This window comes from Populus alba, chromosome 10 (genome assembly GCF_005239225.2).
Source record: "Populus alba chromosome 10, ASM523922v2, whole genome shotgun sequence".
Classification (NCBI taxonomy): domain Eukaryota; kingdom Viridiplantae; phylum Streptophyta; class Magnoliopsida; order Malpighiales; family Salicaceae; genus Populus; species Populus alba.
In genome coordinates this window covers 18816599-18832209 of record NC_133293.1, presented here as the reverse complement: position 1 = coordinate 18832209, position 15611 = coordinate 18816599, and the positions used below count along the sequence as shown (strand labels likewise).

The window sequence follows — 15611 nt, the reverse complement described above, 5'->3', positions numbered from 1 at the left end:
AGCGTGAAGCCCATTTTTTAACGGGGAAAAAAAAAACAGTAGTTTCATAAAGTCCAGATATATTATTATTTTTATATTATATCCAGAAAAATTAAATTTCAAGCTGGTTATGTAGAATAATCCTTGCAATGATTTAGTAGTTTTTTAGTAACAACTAATCCTTGCAATGATTTGAAGAGCAAAGAAAATCTTTTAACTCGAATCTAAGCTGGATATGCAGAAACTAATTACATTTCATTTACATGGTAAGTTTAAATCACTATGAAATTTATGACTTAAAATGATGAATAAGAAAAAAAATAGATTATCTTCTGTGTTTTCACCGATAACAGTTGGACGATTGTTTGAAAAAATATCATATTTTAGAGTTATTTTAAATTTTTTTTTTTAAAAAAAAAAAAGGAAGAAGGAGGAGGAGGAGGCGGAGGAGGAGCTACTTTCTAAAAATGGATTTTTCTTTCTTTGCAATAAACTATAGCTTCGGGGTAGACGACAAGAATGATGACAGTCAAGTAATATATTTTATTGGTTTTTCACCACTAACTGTATTCAAGAGTTTTTCTGTTTCTATTTATATGTTTTTTTTAAATATATTTTTAGTTTAAAAAAATATTAAATTGATATTTTTAATATTTTTTATGGTTTTTGTATGAATAGTTAAAAATAAAAATAAAATATTTAATATATTTTTTAAAATAAAAAAAATATTATATATTACAATCTCAAGCAGCCTTGAAAAAAATTGAATCAGTTATAAGAGAGAGATTTTTTTTCATTGGTTTCTTATATTCTAACCTTAGTACTCGAGAAAAAAATATTAAATTTATTTTAAATATAAATAGTGATATATTTGAGATCATTTAAAATTAAATTAATTTCAATTGACATATAAACTAGAAAATACCCTTCTAATTTTTATTGAAAAAATGGTATGGGGCCATTACTGCTATGATCATTTATTTTCATTGTCAGGGGACGCAGCACATTTATTTATTTTTCATGAAAATCTATTATTATTTTTGCCATATTGATGTTGTTATTGTAGCCACCTCTTCCACCGAGATCAACACAGTCATCCACGGTGGTGTCGCCACTATCACAAGTATCATATTATAAACTCTTCTCGTGATTACCACTGTTATCTATCGTCATTATAGTCGTTGTCACTGTCATTATTAATTTTCGTCATTATTATCACCATCGTTCTAGTTGAGAGTCGTTTTTTATCATATAAAAAAACATATACACTAAAAAAGATATCTTTCATTTTAATTTCTAGTTCTTCGATAGGTAGTACACGTTGTGCCGTTATACCGCAGCTAAATAAATAAAAAATGTCAAAGAAATATCAAAGCTTTGTCGGCAGGAGCGGAACAGGAAAAAAAAAAAAAAGGCATTAAAATATTAATTATTTTATTATTTAGGCTAAATATATTAATATTATGAAAAGAAGAGCTGGAAAAAAAATTCCTTGCAGGGCCCCTGTCCTTGTCAACCCTTCTTTTTCCGCTCCTGTTTGTCGGTGTGTATTTTAGAAAGTAAAAATACAAATATTATAATTTAGGTCATCGACCTAGCTAAATTTAATAAGTTATTTTTATTTTATATAAAAAAATAATGATAATAAATTAATTAATTTTGTATGGAAAAAGTGATCGTAATTACAAGCACCAAAAGAACACTTGCAAAAAAGACTATAAAACTCATCCCTAAATAACACAGTGATTAATATAGATATTAGAAAAAAAATAAAAAAACAATCAATGACTCGCTGCTCATAACCCGTGTTATAAAGTTTAGGATAATTTTATAAAAAACAAATAAAAAAATAATGTTTGATTTCTAATGACCTAAATATAGAGGGATGACATTGAACAAAAAATTAAATAACAAAAAAAACCCAAAAACACACTAGCAAAATTAGGAAGCCCACCAAACCCTGTGAGTTTGATAATGCGAACGAGATAATAGAATAAATTATAAAAAAAAAAAAAAAAAGCAAAATTATGAAGTTTGTTTTCGAAATTAACAAAACATTAAAGGATGAAGTCGGGGAAAAAAATAAAAAATGATAAAAACAACCAGGTCAACCTTGAAAAATTATCAACCCCGTGATCCAGGTCATGAGATCAGGTTAACCCTATACAAAAAAAGTCAGAAAGCTTAATTTCCAACAAATCTAGTGTTAAATAAAAAAATAAAAAAATTTCTAAAAAAAATGGATCTCAACTCACGATAACATTGACGTGAAAGGCCTAGATCACTTGTAACAAATAAGATAAAATTTGAATTAATCCAAGGTTAAAGAATTAAATTTTAAAAAAATTACCCGAAGCATTAAATTACAATAAAAAAATTAAAGATAAAAATTGACATAAAAAAAAGGCAGGACACCTTGACAATTTTTGCTGACCAATACAAATTCCACATAGGAAAGAGAAAAAAGAGGGGGGATAACGCCTCTGCCTAATTATAAGCCAACGATCAACACACACAGCTCCGATGAACATAACTCGATATGGATGGTTGTTTTTAGCTATCAGAGACAAGGCGAGCCTCCTCCACATGCCAACTTAACCAAGATGCTCATCCACCATGGTAAACTATATTTATTTTTATTTTATTTTTTATTATTTAAAATTTGATTATTTTACATCAATATAATTTTATTTTATTTTATTAATCTGAACATCAATCAAATGTTGATGTTACGAAAATTATATGTATAAATAAACAAAACAAGCTACAAAGTCAAATATTAAATACAGGAAATATGAATGGATCAGATCTAAAGAAAATGTCGAGTGACTGGAGAGAGAAAAAACACATAAAATCTTCCCCTCACCATACAAGTAGTCCGTGATATTAGAAAGAAAAAAATGACATAATATTTGTTCAGGCATCAAATTCGGTTCCCTAAAATCTAATTATTTCAATTTAATACTATTAAATTTTATTTTATAAAATCAAACATTAGCCGAGCAACTAAATATTTCTCCTACGTTTTTAAATCTTCACACACAGGCATGAAAAAACAAATCACCAGTTCGATGGCAAAACTTTCATTCCTGTATCCAACCAAGATAGCGTCAGGGTGCCTGATCTTGTTGGCAAAAATCCATACCAAGTGATGTGCTGTTGTACGACTTCGAGAGGAAAACCCACGTGCCCTGATCATCTATGTTTTTTTTTTTTTTCAATTTAATCGTTGAACGACACTTCCAGGTCAGCTTTTAATTGAGCAGGGATCAATATTTAAAAAAAAAAAAAAACAATTTTAAAGATGCACAATACCCAATCTATGACTCTAAGCTTTTAAGGAGTATAATAAATACAAGGTTTCACTATCAATGAAACTGGTAAAATGATAAAAGTTCCAGTAAATTTGATCACAGCATTGCAAATCCTAATCCTCACGGTACGATAAAAAAGAAGAAAAGAAAAGGGGGACTGTTCCGAGGTCAAACTCGTCATCCAAGATCGTTGACTGTCCACGTAGGGAAAAGAGGCCAGGCCTGCTCCCTCATTGGTCACTACAGTCCAAACAAATACGAACGTATGCTATCACTGCCTTTTCATTTCCGAGTTTACGGTGGGCCCGATGGTCAAATTAAGGGCATGTTTGGTATTTGTGGTTTGCCCCTGAATTTAGAATTTTTTCTTGTTTAAAATTATTTTTTAAATATTTTTAGATTTTTCTTCATGTGCTTATATAAAAATAAATTTTTTAAATAATATTATTTTAATATATTTATAAGTAAAAAACATTTTAAAATATAACATTTACCATGCTTACAAACAAGTATTAACAAGTTGAGGCTCAAAAGGCTATTTGCTTTTGCGGTTGAAAACATATTTCATGATTTAAAAAAAAAAAATTAATTGAAATAAATTTTTTTGGGTTTTTTATTATTATTTTGATATGCTAATTTTAAATATTATTGTCATATATTTTAAATATATATATATATATATATATATATATATATTAAAAGTAACTTTTGCATTAGGGGGTGTTTGGGAACGCCGTATAAACCGCATTATCTTAAAATTTGATTTTTTTTTGCTTGAAATGAAATTTTTTTTATGTTTTTAGATTATTTTTATATGCTGATATCAAAAATAATTTTTTTTTAAAAAAAATTTTAAGTATTTCTAAACAAAAAATACTTTGAATTATTGCCGGCTATCATAATTTCAAACAAACTAATTAACCAAACAGACCTCGAATTTCACCGCTGGCTAGTGACTCGGTGCTGCTACTATAAGCCTTTTTTTTCTTCTAATTGACACTGGCCAGTGACTCAGTGCTCCTACTATTATCTGTTTTTCTTCTTATCTAAACAATTTTTTTTTCCGGGCCCCTCCCCTGTAAAATGCAATGACAGATCAAGTCACCTGTTTAGCTGCTGACCAAGTTCACATCGGATTTGTTTATTTTTATATTTTAAAAAAAAATTATTTTTTATTTATTTTTTTATTAACTTTAAATTAATATATTTTTAGTGTTTTTAAATTATTTTGATATACTAATATCAAAAATAATTTTTAAAAAATAAAAAATATTATTAACATGTATTTTGACATAAAAAATTATATAAAAAACAACCGCAATTAACTGCCACGATATTTTTCAAGCGTGTATTCCCCACACTCGTGTTTTTTAAGCGCGTATTCCCCACACATTAAATCATGCGTCTAACATGGACTGCCAACCCAAGAAAAAAAAAATCCATTCTATTTTCTTTGAAACAACAACACCAGAACGAGCCTCGTATCCCCCACCACATAATATTTTATTTATAATTATAATTTTAGGATTTTATTTAATTATGAGTGTTCATACTAATTTACCTATCTTAATTAATTTTTTAAAATTTTAAAGTTAAATCATGTAAATTTTTAGTAGTTAACCCTAAAATTAATGATACTAAAACTAATAATTTTTAAAAAATAAACTCAGAACTGACCAATTAAATTATACATTCTTAAAATCTATCATTTTGGGTTTTATACTATGTGAGTGGTGGAATAATCCAATGGAAGTATCTAATAATTCCCTTTCTCTAAGAAAAGGTGAACAAACTCTTAGGATAATTGTTATTGAATAAAATTAACAAAACTTGACACATGGAGCCGATATTTCTTTATTCCCCTATTTTTTTGTTCTTGCAAAAAAAAAAATCTACGACATGTAATATTTAGCTTGACTTTATACTGAAATTATGATTGAGATATTGTTTTATTGGGTGAAAAGGGAAGATTCATCTAGTGTGATAATTCGTGTTCGAGTTATGTTGCTTATTTTTCTAGATAAACAGCATGTTTATATACAATTAGCCTTGATTATTTTGTTTTTTTTTTTATGGAAAGATTACATGTTTATATATAATTAACCTTGATTGCTTTGTATTTTGTTTTAGAAATATGAAATGTTTGTTTTCGGTCAACTCCGTTTGTGAGGATACCCTAGACTTCAACTCCGATACGGGTCACTTCCGTGAGGAAAAAAACCTCAAAATTATGAGAACTTGTTTATTTTTGTAGCAGAAATGTTGTTTTTTAAATAAAAAAATTATTTTTTAGTGTTTTTTTTTCATTTTGATGTTCTAATATTGAAAATAAATTTAAGAAATAAAAAATATATTTTTAAACAAAAAATCACATTAAAAAAAATCATTACTACAATGCTAAACATGTTGAAATCAAAAGGACTTTCAAAAGAAGTGGTGCTACTTCCACTTTTTTGTTTTTGTTGTTTTTATTTTATTATTATCAATATGACCTTATTTAGCATGTTTTTAATTTAAATGTGTTAAAATTAAAATATACTCATTTTATATCATTTTAAAAAATCATGCATAAAAAAAGCCGAGAATGCCACAATATTTAAGAGTATGTTTCCTGACATACAGGGATAAATTGAGCAATTAGCACAATAAATTAAAAAAAACAGTTAATTGACATAGAATAAAAAAAAATTGGTGAAATAACATAGTTTTACCATGTTCTTAAGAAGCACAACATGGTCAAACTCTAGTCATCTACCTCAATTAGTCAATTAGTTCATAATAGTTAGTGAAACTAGTCAATCAATTTTGAAAATAACAAGGAAAATTTTTAAATTGTCAAAATCAAGGGCCTTGATGAGATTTTTAATATCTAAAGATATAACGGTTCGCATAGTGAGACAAATAGCTGTTATAAGAAGAATGACCTCCAAAAACTCCTGTGAATATTCAAGCTCAATTCAATGGTCAGATGAAGAATCATGATCATTATGAGTTGTTATTCTGGTTTGGCGGACCTTCTTTCAAATCTAGACTTGTCCCATTATTTAAAAATTATTATTGAAATCAGCACATCAAAGATAATTTGAAATATAAAAAAAATTATTAATTTAAAATAAAAAATTCAATTTTTTTCAAAAACGCTTTTGAAATATAAAAACAAATTGGACCTAAACTAGCGCAAAAACATTCAGCACACGTAGAACCCTGCATCATATCTAAAAATACTAATTTCAAATAAAACGAGCATTCATCTCATTAAGGCATCAATCGACTTACTAAAGAACTTATAGGTTGCATAATTGCAAAATGGTATTTTCCAGACTGAATTTACCCAGCAAGGTAAGTTAATGTATTGAATTTTAAAAACATGAACCGCTTTGACGTTTTATATTTCTACAGTGTCAAGTTAACAGGTAAATAGATTAAATTTAATTAAATATTTTAACGAGAAAAAGCTAGTGGTAAAAATCACATAAAATCAATGGATAATTCACCAGGTTCATGATTAGCATATCTAGATTGCATATCCATCTCTTCCAGTACTGCCTGAAATCCATCATTCATTTAAACACAACCCCATTGCATCAACCACGGTTAGAATTTAGACAAGAGCAAGTGATTTTACTATTCACCACTTTACAAAGCACTACTTATCATAAAAGAGTTCTTCTTAGAAAAAAAAATACATGTTTTTTTTTTTATTTTATTATTTGATATTTAATTTATTATAAATTAAACTTTGTTATTTGTTTACGATTTTTTTTTTTATAGTTATCTTGATTTTATGATTTGTATTACGAGTTTAGCAAGTTAACTTGATCAACTCAATTATTTTATTTTTTAAAAACTAATATTTTTTTTCGATTTCATCCGTCAATATTGTGTTGATTGTGAACTGAGTCTTGTGATTTATTTTTATTTATATTTTATTAGATTATCATGCTTTCATGACTCGAATTACAAGTTTTGTAGGTTAACATTGGTTCGACTCTGATCATTTTACTATGTTGTTTTTGTTTTTTTTAGACTTGATAGTTTTTCCAATTTAGTTATTCGACAATCAGTTGATTGAAGATTGTACTTCATAATTTTATTTTGATTTGTTTTATAGGAGGTATCTCAGTTTCATAACCCAAGTTGTGGGTTCGGTGAGATAACCAGATTGACCTGAATTATTTTTTTGGTTTGGTCTATATGAGTTTATCCTAGTCTTATGATTTAAATTATGAGTCTGATGGGTTAATTCAAATTGATCCGGGATATTTTTGATGTCATTTTTTTTATTAATTTGTTTTTCAATTTCATACTTCAATAATTAATTGATTAAAAATTAAACCCTATATTTTTTTCAATTTACTTTTTATGAGATTATTATAGTCTCATTAATCAGGTTATAAATATGGTAGATTAACTCCTTTTTTCTTTTTAATTTTATTATTTAGTATTAAGTAATTGAAAATTGAATTTCATAATTTATTTTAAATTGTTTTATACAGGGTTATTATGGTCTTGTAATCTAAGTTGTGAAATTGATATGCTAATTCAAATTAATCTTATATGTTGGCGTCTTAATATTTTTTTAAAAAATATCACTTTAATTTTTTTTTTGAAATCAAATTATATTTTTATCAGTTGTTTAGTTAAACCTGTTAATTTATACAAGCTGCATTCATATATATATATATATATATGTAATTTTTTTTTTAAAAAGTTAACAACACTTAAATATTTTCTTCCCGTTATTTTAGTGTACGTCAGCATCTCAGTAGCAACCAAACCGGGAATTCTCTTGCCATGATGCTAAAAACTTAATAATATTCACACTATATTTTTCTCACCCAACCTCGAAAGTAAACAATAACATAACAAAGACTGCTATGATCATAAAACGAAATTGTCCATTCATCATCTATTAAATCCTGTTATTTGCATGGTTAAGATCGATTTAAAATGTAATTTGAATTGAATTTTATTTTAAATTAGATTGGTGACTGACACAGATAAATCTGGACTGAATTGATAAAATTTAACTGACTCAATTAAATATATGAATATTTTTTTAAAATTTACTGACAAACCTAAGACCGAAGCTAGTTCTAATAACCGTGTCACTTCCTAATCCAATTCACAGTATAATTCCGAGAAAAATAAAAAAAATAAAATGTATGGTCCACTAATTAACCCAACTCACTAACTAACACTATTAAAAGGAAAAAAAAAAAAAAAAAAAAAAAGGAAAAAAAGAAGAAAAAAACTCGCTTTCCCATATCTGCCCTCATCACGCGCCTTAACAGACAAACTCCACTCGCGCTAGGACGAAACTCAAGTCCTAACCGAAACACACACTTGTCATTTCTTCCTAAAAAGCTCCACTCAAAAACCCAAATCCATCTCCTTGAAAACACTCATCGTTCGTGGAATTTAACTAAAAACTCACAAAATCTCACCATTTCGAGCTCTGATCTTGCATAGGTAATGGTTCCCCAGCTTCCATTACGTTATTTTCTCAGCGTTCACTCTGACTTAATTCTTTACAATTTTTTTCACAAGCACCATAAATGTGTTATCATTTCGGTGTTTGATTTGGTTTCAGTGTTTACTAGTGTTTTTTTTTTTTAAATATCAATCCCAGAGTTTCTTTTCACTGATCTGCTGATTATCCATGTTTTATGTTTTATTCACGGTGATTGAGATACAGTTGTTATATATTCCGTGTCCTTAAAAAACTGTTTTAGCCTGCGTTGTTTTATCCCGAGCTCTGTTTGGTTCCTAAGAAAGTTTATGTATAAGAGAAAGTTGTTTGGAATTTAAGGAAATAAAATGCGCTTTGCCATTTATTTCCTGTCTGTATCTAATTTTTAGTGCTTTACTTTATGTTTTTTATTTTTCACATTTTTTTCCCTGTTAAGCAAACGGAGTTTAATTACTAGTAATTTCTGTGATTATTTGACCTTTACAATTTTTTATTAAAAGTTATTTGACAAATTGACATCTTGCCATATGATGTCTTGCATGTATATATTTTTTTTCCACTCATTTTACATTTGGGCTTTTGAATTTCTGCTTGGGCATATGTTGATGATATTTATGATATCGTTATGTATCTTTGTCCAGATTTCTGCTGTTAAAGAGTAAGAAAAAGATTCTATTCACATCATGGGTATTTCTTAACATTTCCCTGCACCCCAGGTACTCCCTTGATACATCCAAGTGCGAAGCTCAATGGATCACAGTTCAGACGAGGAGATTGATGCAAGCGGATCTGATTCTGAAATGGATGAGTATGAAAATGAAGCATATGAAGAACTGAAGGACGGGAAGCTCCGAGTGAAAATTTCTGATGAGACTTTTGCTTGCCCCTTCTGCCCCCAGAAGAAAAGGTACCTTTACAAGGACCTCTTGCAGCATGCTTCGGGGGTAGGCAAGAGTAGGTCCGAGAAAAGAAGTACCAAGGAGAAGGCTAATCACCTGGCACTGGTGAAGTATTTGGAAAAGGATTTAACAGCTGCAGGCAGAACATCAAAACCTGTGGGTGAGACTGGTCCTCATAGTGATTGTAGCCATGTGGAGAAAATGGATGTAAGCCAATCTGAAACGGATAACTGTGAAGATAAATCTTATGAAGAACTGAAGAATGGAAATCATCAAGTGAAAATTTCAGATGAGACTTTTACTTGTCCGTACTGCCCCACCAAGAAGAGAAAGCGTGATTACGCATACCAGGACCTCCTCCAGCATGCTACTGGGGTGGGAAAGAGTTTGTCAGAGAAAAGGACTGCCAAGGAGAAGGCTGATCACCTCGCATTAGTTAAGTACTTGGAAAAGGATCTAGCAGCTGCAGGCAGTTCATCAAAACCAGCAGGCAAGACTGAAAATCTTAGTAGTTGCAGTCAGAACGACAAGTTTGTGTGGCCCTGGACAGGTATTGCAGTTAACCTACCTACTAGGAGGGCTGAGGATGGGCGATTTGTTGGAGAAAGTGGGTCTAAATTCAGGGATGAGTTGAAAAGTAGAGGGTTTAACCCGACAAGAGTTCATCCTCTGTGGAATTTTCGTGGTCATTCAGGGACTGCCGTTGTGGAATTCAACAAAGACTGGCCTGGTTTGCACAATGCCATTTCATTTGAAAAGGCTTATGAGGCAGATCAACAAGGGAAAAAGGAATGGTTTGCTAATAGTGGGGAAAAATCTGGTATCTATTGTTGGGTTGCACGTTCTGATGATTATAATTCGAACAATATTATTGGAGAACACCTAAGAAAAATTGGTGACGTTAGAACAATTTCTGATCTCATAGAGGAAGAAGCCCGAAAACAGGACAAGCTTGTATTCAATCTCACAAATGTTATTGAGACCAAGAATAGGTACTTGAAAGAGATGGAGTTGAGATGTTCTGAGACTTCAGCCTCCCTCAACAAGTTGGTTCAAGAAAAAGAGAAGCTTCTTCATGCTTATAATGAAGGTGTGTTCTGTTATACCACTTAAGGCAATATTTTCTCTACTTTGTAAAAAGTAATACAACCTTTTCTTGATTAATAATTTAGGTTTTAAGCTGTTACACTCGTTCGTGTGCACAATCCGCAGGAAATAGTTGCTTATTTCTTTCCGGTACCATGCTGCTGTATACAAATTGATTCATGCTGCATGCATATGATCATTTGCAGAGATAAGAAAAATTCAAACGGGTGCAAGGGATCACTTTCAGAAGATATTGAATGACCATGAAAAGATTAAGTTGCAACTAGAATCTCACAAAAAAGAGCTTGAGATGCGTGGATCAGAATTGGAGAAGCGTGAAGCCAAAAATGAAAGTGACAGACGAATTCTTTCTGAAGAGATTGAAAAGGTGCGTTCCTTGGTGCTTGAGTGGAATGACTCTTGTATGCATATTCTCATGTTCTGGCATGTGAAGAGGTGAAACCAATAACTTAAAATCATAAATAGTAGAAAATAGAAGGTAAATGGTGTCAACTATTTATTATTGCGGACCTGATTTCATCGTTTCGTTGAAGAGGAAGAGCATATAAAATGATCAATCTTGCTTACACTGCATTCTGTTAATGATATTATCAAAGCTTGAATGGAAAAACATGCTGTCACAGTCAACTAAAGTCCTGGCCCCACCAAAAAATTTGAAAACTAATCGCTTTTTATACTAGAGTTCACCTCAACCTGTTACTTCAGATACAGTTTTCTTTAGTGCTGATTGATTGAAGCATCCTCGCTGTTTTCTAAATAATTTTGCATGCTTTGGAGTTGGAGTTGATTATATCCTTTTTCCTCAAGGGGTCATATTTTTGGGATTCCATGGTTCTATCCATTGTCTCTGTTCAATAAATGCTTTAGAGAAAAATAAATCTTTTCCTTTCCACTCACAAGGTATGATTTTCAAACAATTGTTTTCTGCAACTCTACTAGATGGACTCTGTGCATAGTGTTTCCCTATCTCTTGTTTGTTCGAGTGGCATTTCTGATTATGTTAATGTACTTAGATCCCTAGCTTAATAGTCCAAACGTATCATGCATTCTCTGGTGTAATTTATTACAACAGGCTGTTTCACACAGTAACTATATTTGTTATTTTAGCATCAGTTGAAGTGTTTCTTATGATATTATCTGCTCAAATATTCGACAAGTTTGCCATCTCTGCCTTTTTTTTTGTTATTTCAGAATGCAGTTAGAAACAGCTCACTTGAGTTAGCTTCTTTGGAGCAACAAAAGGCTGATGAGGATGTCTTAAAACTAGCTGAAGATCAGAAGGTTGGTTTATTCTTTTGTGTACTTTAATAAATAGCAGAGCATATCTTTATCAATGTTGATAACACGGCATGTTGAAGTTATGTCTTTGATTTTTGATGCCATTCAGAGACAAAAAGAGGAACTTCACAATAGAATCATTAGATTGGAAAAGCAACTGGATGCAAAACAAGCACTGGAGTTGGAAATAGAGCGGCTCAGAGGCGCCTTAAATGTGATGAAGCACATGGAGGATGATGGTGATGTAGAAGTTCTGAGAAAGATGGATGCGATAATAAAGAATTTGAGAGAAAAGGAAGGAGAACTCAATGATTTAGAAGCTCTTAACCAAACTCTTATTGTAAGGGAACGCAAGAGCAATGACGAGCTTCAGGATGCCCGCAAAGAACTAATTAATGTTAGTAGTTTCTACTCTTCCAAGTTTACTTAAGTCCATGACTTTTCATTCTTAACTGAGAAGACAAGGTATTTTCACAATCATACATCTAGGAATATTTTGTTCTCAGCTGTGACAACATAATTTGGTGGGGTTCATATTCCATTTCATTATGATGACGCTACTCAACCCATATAGTTGTTTAGGGGATTGTAGATGCTGAAATATCCTGGGATGGAATGGAGTGGTCAAGAATATTCCTGTCTTCCCTCATGTGGTTGGTAGTGCTAAAAATCCATGATGATGATGAGTTGTTTAATTATCAATTAAGGATTGGAACTGTTTGGTTGCTGGCATTGGTTCATTTCTTTCTAATTTGATTTGTTTCAGTTAATATCGAACTTCATCATCTGACAATGCAAAATGTTACTCATTATGAGCAATTTCTATTTTCCAGCATGTTGAGTACACAATTCTACTCATTATTTAAATGCCTAGCGGATATTTTTTGAAGCTCTCTCATTCATTGTACTTGTTCCTATCTCTTGGCTGTTAGATATCACCAATCCCCTTTTTGGCAGGGCTTGAAAGAAATATCAAATCGAGCTCATATTGGTGTAAAGAGAATGGGAGAACTTGATAGTAAACCATTCCTTGAAGCAATGAAGAGAAAATATAACAATGAAGAAGCAGAGGATAGAGCTTCAGAAATTTGCTCATTGTGGGAGGAATATCTTAAAGATCCAGATTGGCATCCTTTCAAAGTTGTTATGGTTGATGGGAAACATCAGGTGTGTCTTCCTAATTGGCATTTATTTGTGCTACATATTGAGCAATGTTGCATATTTCGATGCATTTTATGTTTCCAATGCAAGAAACAAGCTTGGCAAGCATAGTAGGATATATTTCTTGTGGGCCTACAGTTTACATTCTCTACAACTTGGCACCATTTCCCTTTTGAATACTTCTATATAGTGAGCTAGGACTAATCTAATTTCAGCAATTGAGTTTCCTCTTTGTTGAACAGATTTTCTTTCAATGTGGTCTCGTTTCAGAATTTTCCTCTGAATTTTTCCTTCACCATCTATGACGAGCTTGCACTTTTCTTGAATGGTGTATGAATGTCTGCTTTCTGTCTTAAAAGTAAGCGGCCATGACAATGTGTTAATCGGGTCAATTTGATTTGTCAAACTATTTTAAATATCAAGAAATCCAAGAGATGCTAAAAAGTTTCCTTGTAGTATTTACATTTGAAGAATTGAATTTATGTTCTAATAATTTTATTCTGATATTTTCTATTTTCTTTCTCATTGTGGTTTTTCCCATCCCTTCGCCAAGTATGCTGCACCTTGATGGTTGCTTCCTTTCACAATGAATGGCTAAATTTTAATTGTTGGTGCAGGAAATAATTGATGAAGAAGATGAAAAATTAAGCCGCCTGAGGGATGAGATGGGTGATGAAGCTTGCATGTCTGTGACGACATCCTTAATTCAGGTAAATGAATACAACCCCAGTGGCAGATATATTATCTCAGAGTTGTGGAACTACAAAGAAGGGAAGAAGGCTACCCTGGGAGAGGGAGTCTCATTTTTATTGAGCAGATGGAAAGCATTTAAGCGCAAGAGGGAAGGTTGAAGGTTGGTACATTCTGTTTCATGTTTCACTTCTGTCTCAACTGAATAATGTCCTTGTTGTCTCAACTCTCATGTTGATTGTAATGCATCTGAGGAAAAGAGGAAGCACTGGAATTTGGCATTTAGAGAATGAGATGTTTTTCAGAGCTCATCCTGCAGGAATGCTCATTGATTGAAAATCATCTATCTTTTTGTTTAAATAAAAACTACAAGCAAAGACGTGGGTAACCATTTAAAAATTCAAACCAGTTGTGCATGCTGCATTTGTCTCAGTTATCTAGCTTTAATGATTAGGCACCCCTAAAGGTCATTAATAGGGTTTGAACGCAATGGTCATGATACTTTTTTCTTAGCTTCCTATTTTGGCATTAGTTTTATTCTAGAAACATTGTTGGTATGTACAGGAAAGAACTAATCAACTGCCGAGATGGAGTGACGAGCCCAAAACTGGAAGACCTGTTATCCGGAAACCAGGAAATAAATCAATCTGCCAAGTGATTGGCTGGTTTAAGGTACGAGATACCTATTCTGTGTAACATATTGAACTTGGTTTTCCGCTCTCATTGGATGTCTTACTCGGAATAAATTGTCATGTGCTAACATGCGAAATTGGTGTCAGACAATTTTCATAAAGATGTTGTCTTAAGTTTGACCCTCCTGGTCTTCAAAAAGTAGAATGTGCATTTTCAGTTGTCCATTCCCTCAGTGTTTGCTGTAAGGCATGCACCTTACAGTTTTCTGAAGGCAGGATAGTAGTGGTCACATTCTTCTAACCGTGTATGTGCTTGTGAGTTTTGTTCCTGCAGATGCAGCAAAACAGCAGACATCCTTTGATTGCTGAAATTGTATTTTAAGAACTCTTTAATGGGCAATAATTTCTTAGCATAATGACCACGAGCAGTCATCATTGCAAATTGTCTTTTCATCAATTTGGCCAATTTAGAATGTTTGAATTATGATTTAGCTGAGATTATTCAAATTGAGTTTTATTTATCATTTTATACATGAGATCAAACTTGGTCACGAGACAAGAACACGTGTAGAAGTATGCTTGAACCCAGAAATCTCTGCAAAGGTAAATCTGGATAATTTACATGCAATTTTTCATTCTCTGTCAAATGCTTAAAGATTACCCGAAGTTCATCTTAATTAAGAGCAGTAAAACATGAACACAAGCTCTTGTCTGTTAATTAGTAATTATTTCTTGTACTAAAAAATTTATATGGGCAGCTGTAGTTGGTTGGGCCTGGGGTTTTGAATTACTTTTGTTTACAGTAAATGTGAACAAGTCCAAACTGTATTTTACCTCTAGAATATTAGAGTTCAAAATGCTCCTCTACGGCTTCTATAGTTAAAAAATTTCCATGATCGATCTCGCTGCTTGCATAAATTTGCAATAAGACCAGAGGCGTGAAACAGGGTTGGCCGGCCTCTAGACAGCACGGAGCGCAGTCCGATGGTTTGGCATTTTTAAAATTTTTAATTTTTAATTTTTATGATTTTAGATTGATTGTTAAAAATAAATTTTAAAAAAATAAAAAAAATAATTT

The 15611-nt window shown here is 31.4% G+C and overlaps 1 protein-coding gene across 2 annotated transcripts; it reads left to right on the top strand.

Moving 5' to 3' along the window:
- Nucleotides 1–8607: 8607 nt before the first annotated feature.
- Nucleotides 8608–15062, top strand: LOC118059707 (protein INVOLVED IN DE NOVO 2). Of its 2 annotated transcripts, none has more exons than XM_035072648.2 (8): nt 8608–8765; nt 9483–10755; nt 10958–11139; nt 11964–12053; nt 12160–12447; nt 13008–13217; nt 13829–14064; nt 14466–15062. In XM_035072648.2, exons 2-7 carry the CDS (start codon nt 9516–9518, stop codon nt 14060–14062), a joined length of 2244 nt encoding a protein of 747 aa, XP_034928539.1. In that variant the 5' UTR covers nt 8608–8765; nt 9483–9515; the 3' UTR covers nt 14063–14064; nt 14466–15062. The 2 variants fall into 2 exon arrangements, with proteins under 2 accessions (XP_034928539.1, XP_073268126.1); XM_073412025.1 differs by lacking the exon at nt 14466–15062 and adding an exon at nt 13482–13569 and having other exon boundaries at nt 13829–14065.
- The last annotated feature ends 549 nt before the right edge of the window (nt 15063–15611 follow it).

Coding starts and splice junctions, on each gene's coding strand:
- LOC118059707 (XM_035072648.2), top strand. CDS start 9,516: ATGGATCACAGTTCAGACGAGGAGATTGATGCAAGCGGATCTGATTCT. Junction 11,140..11,963: donor TTTCTGAAGAGATTGAAAAG/GTGCGTTCCTTG, acceptor TTGTTATTTCAG/AATGCAGTTAGAAACAGCTC. Junction 12,054..12,159: donor AACTAGCTGAAGATCAGAAG/GTTGGTTTATTC, acceptor GATGCCATTCAG/AGACAAAAAGAGGAACTTCA.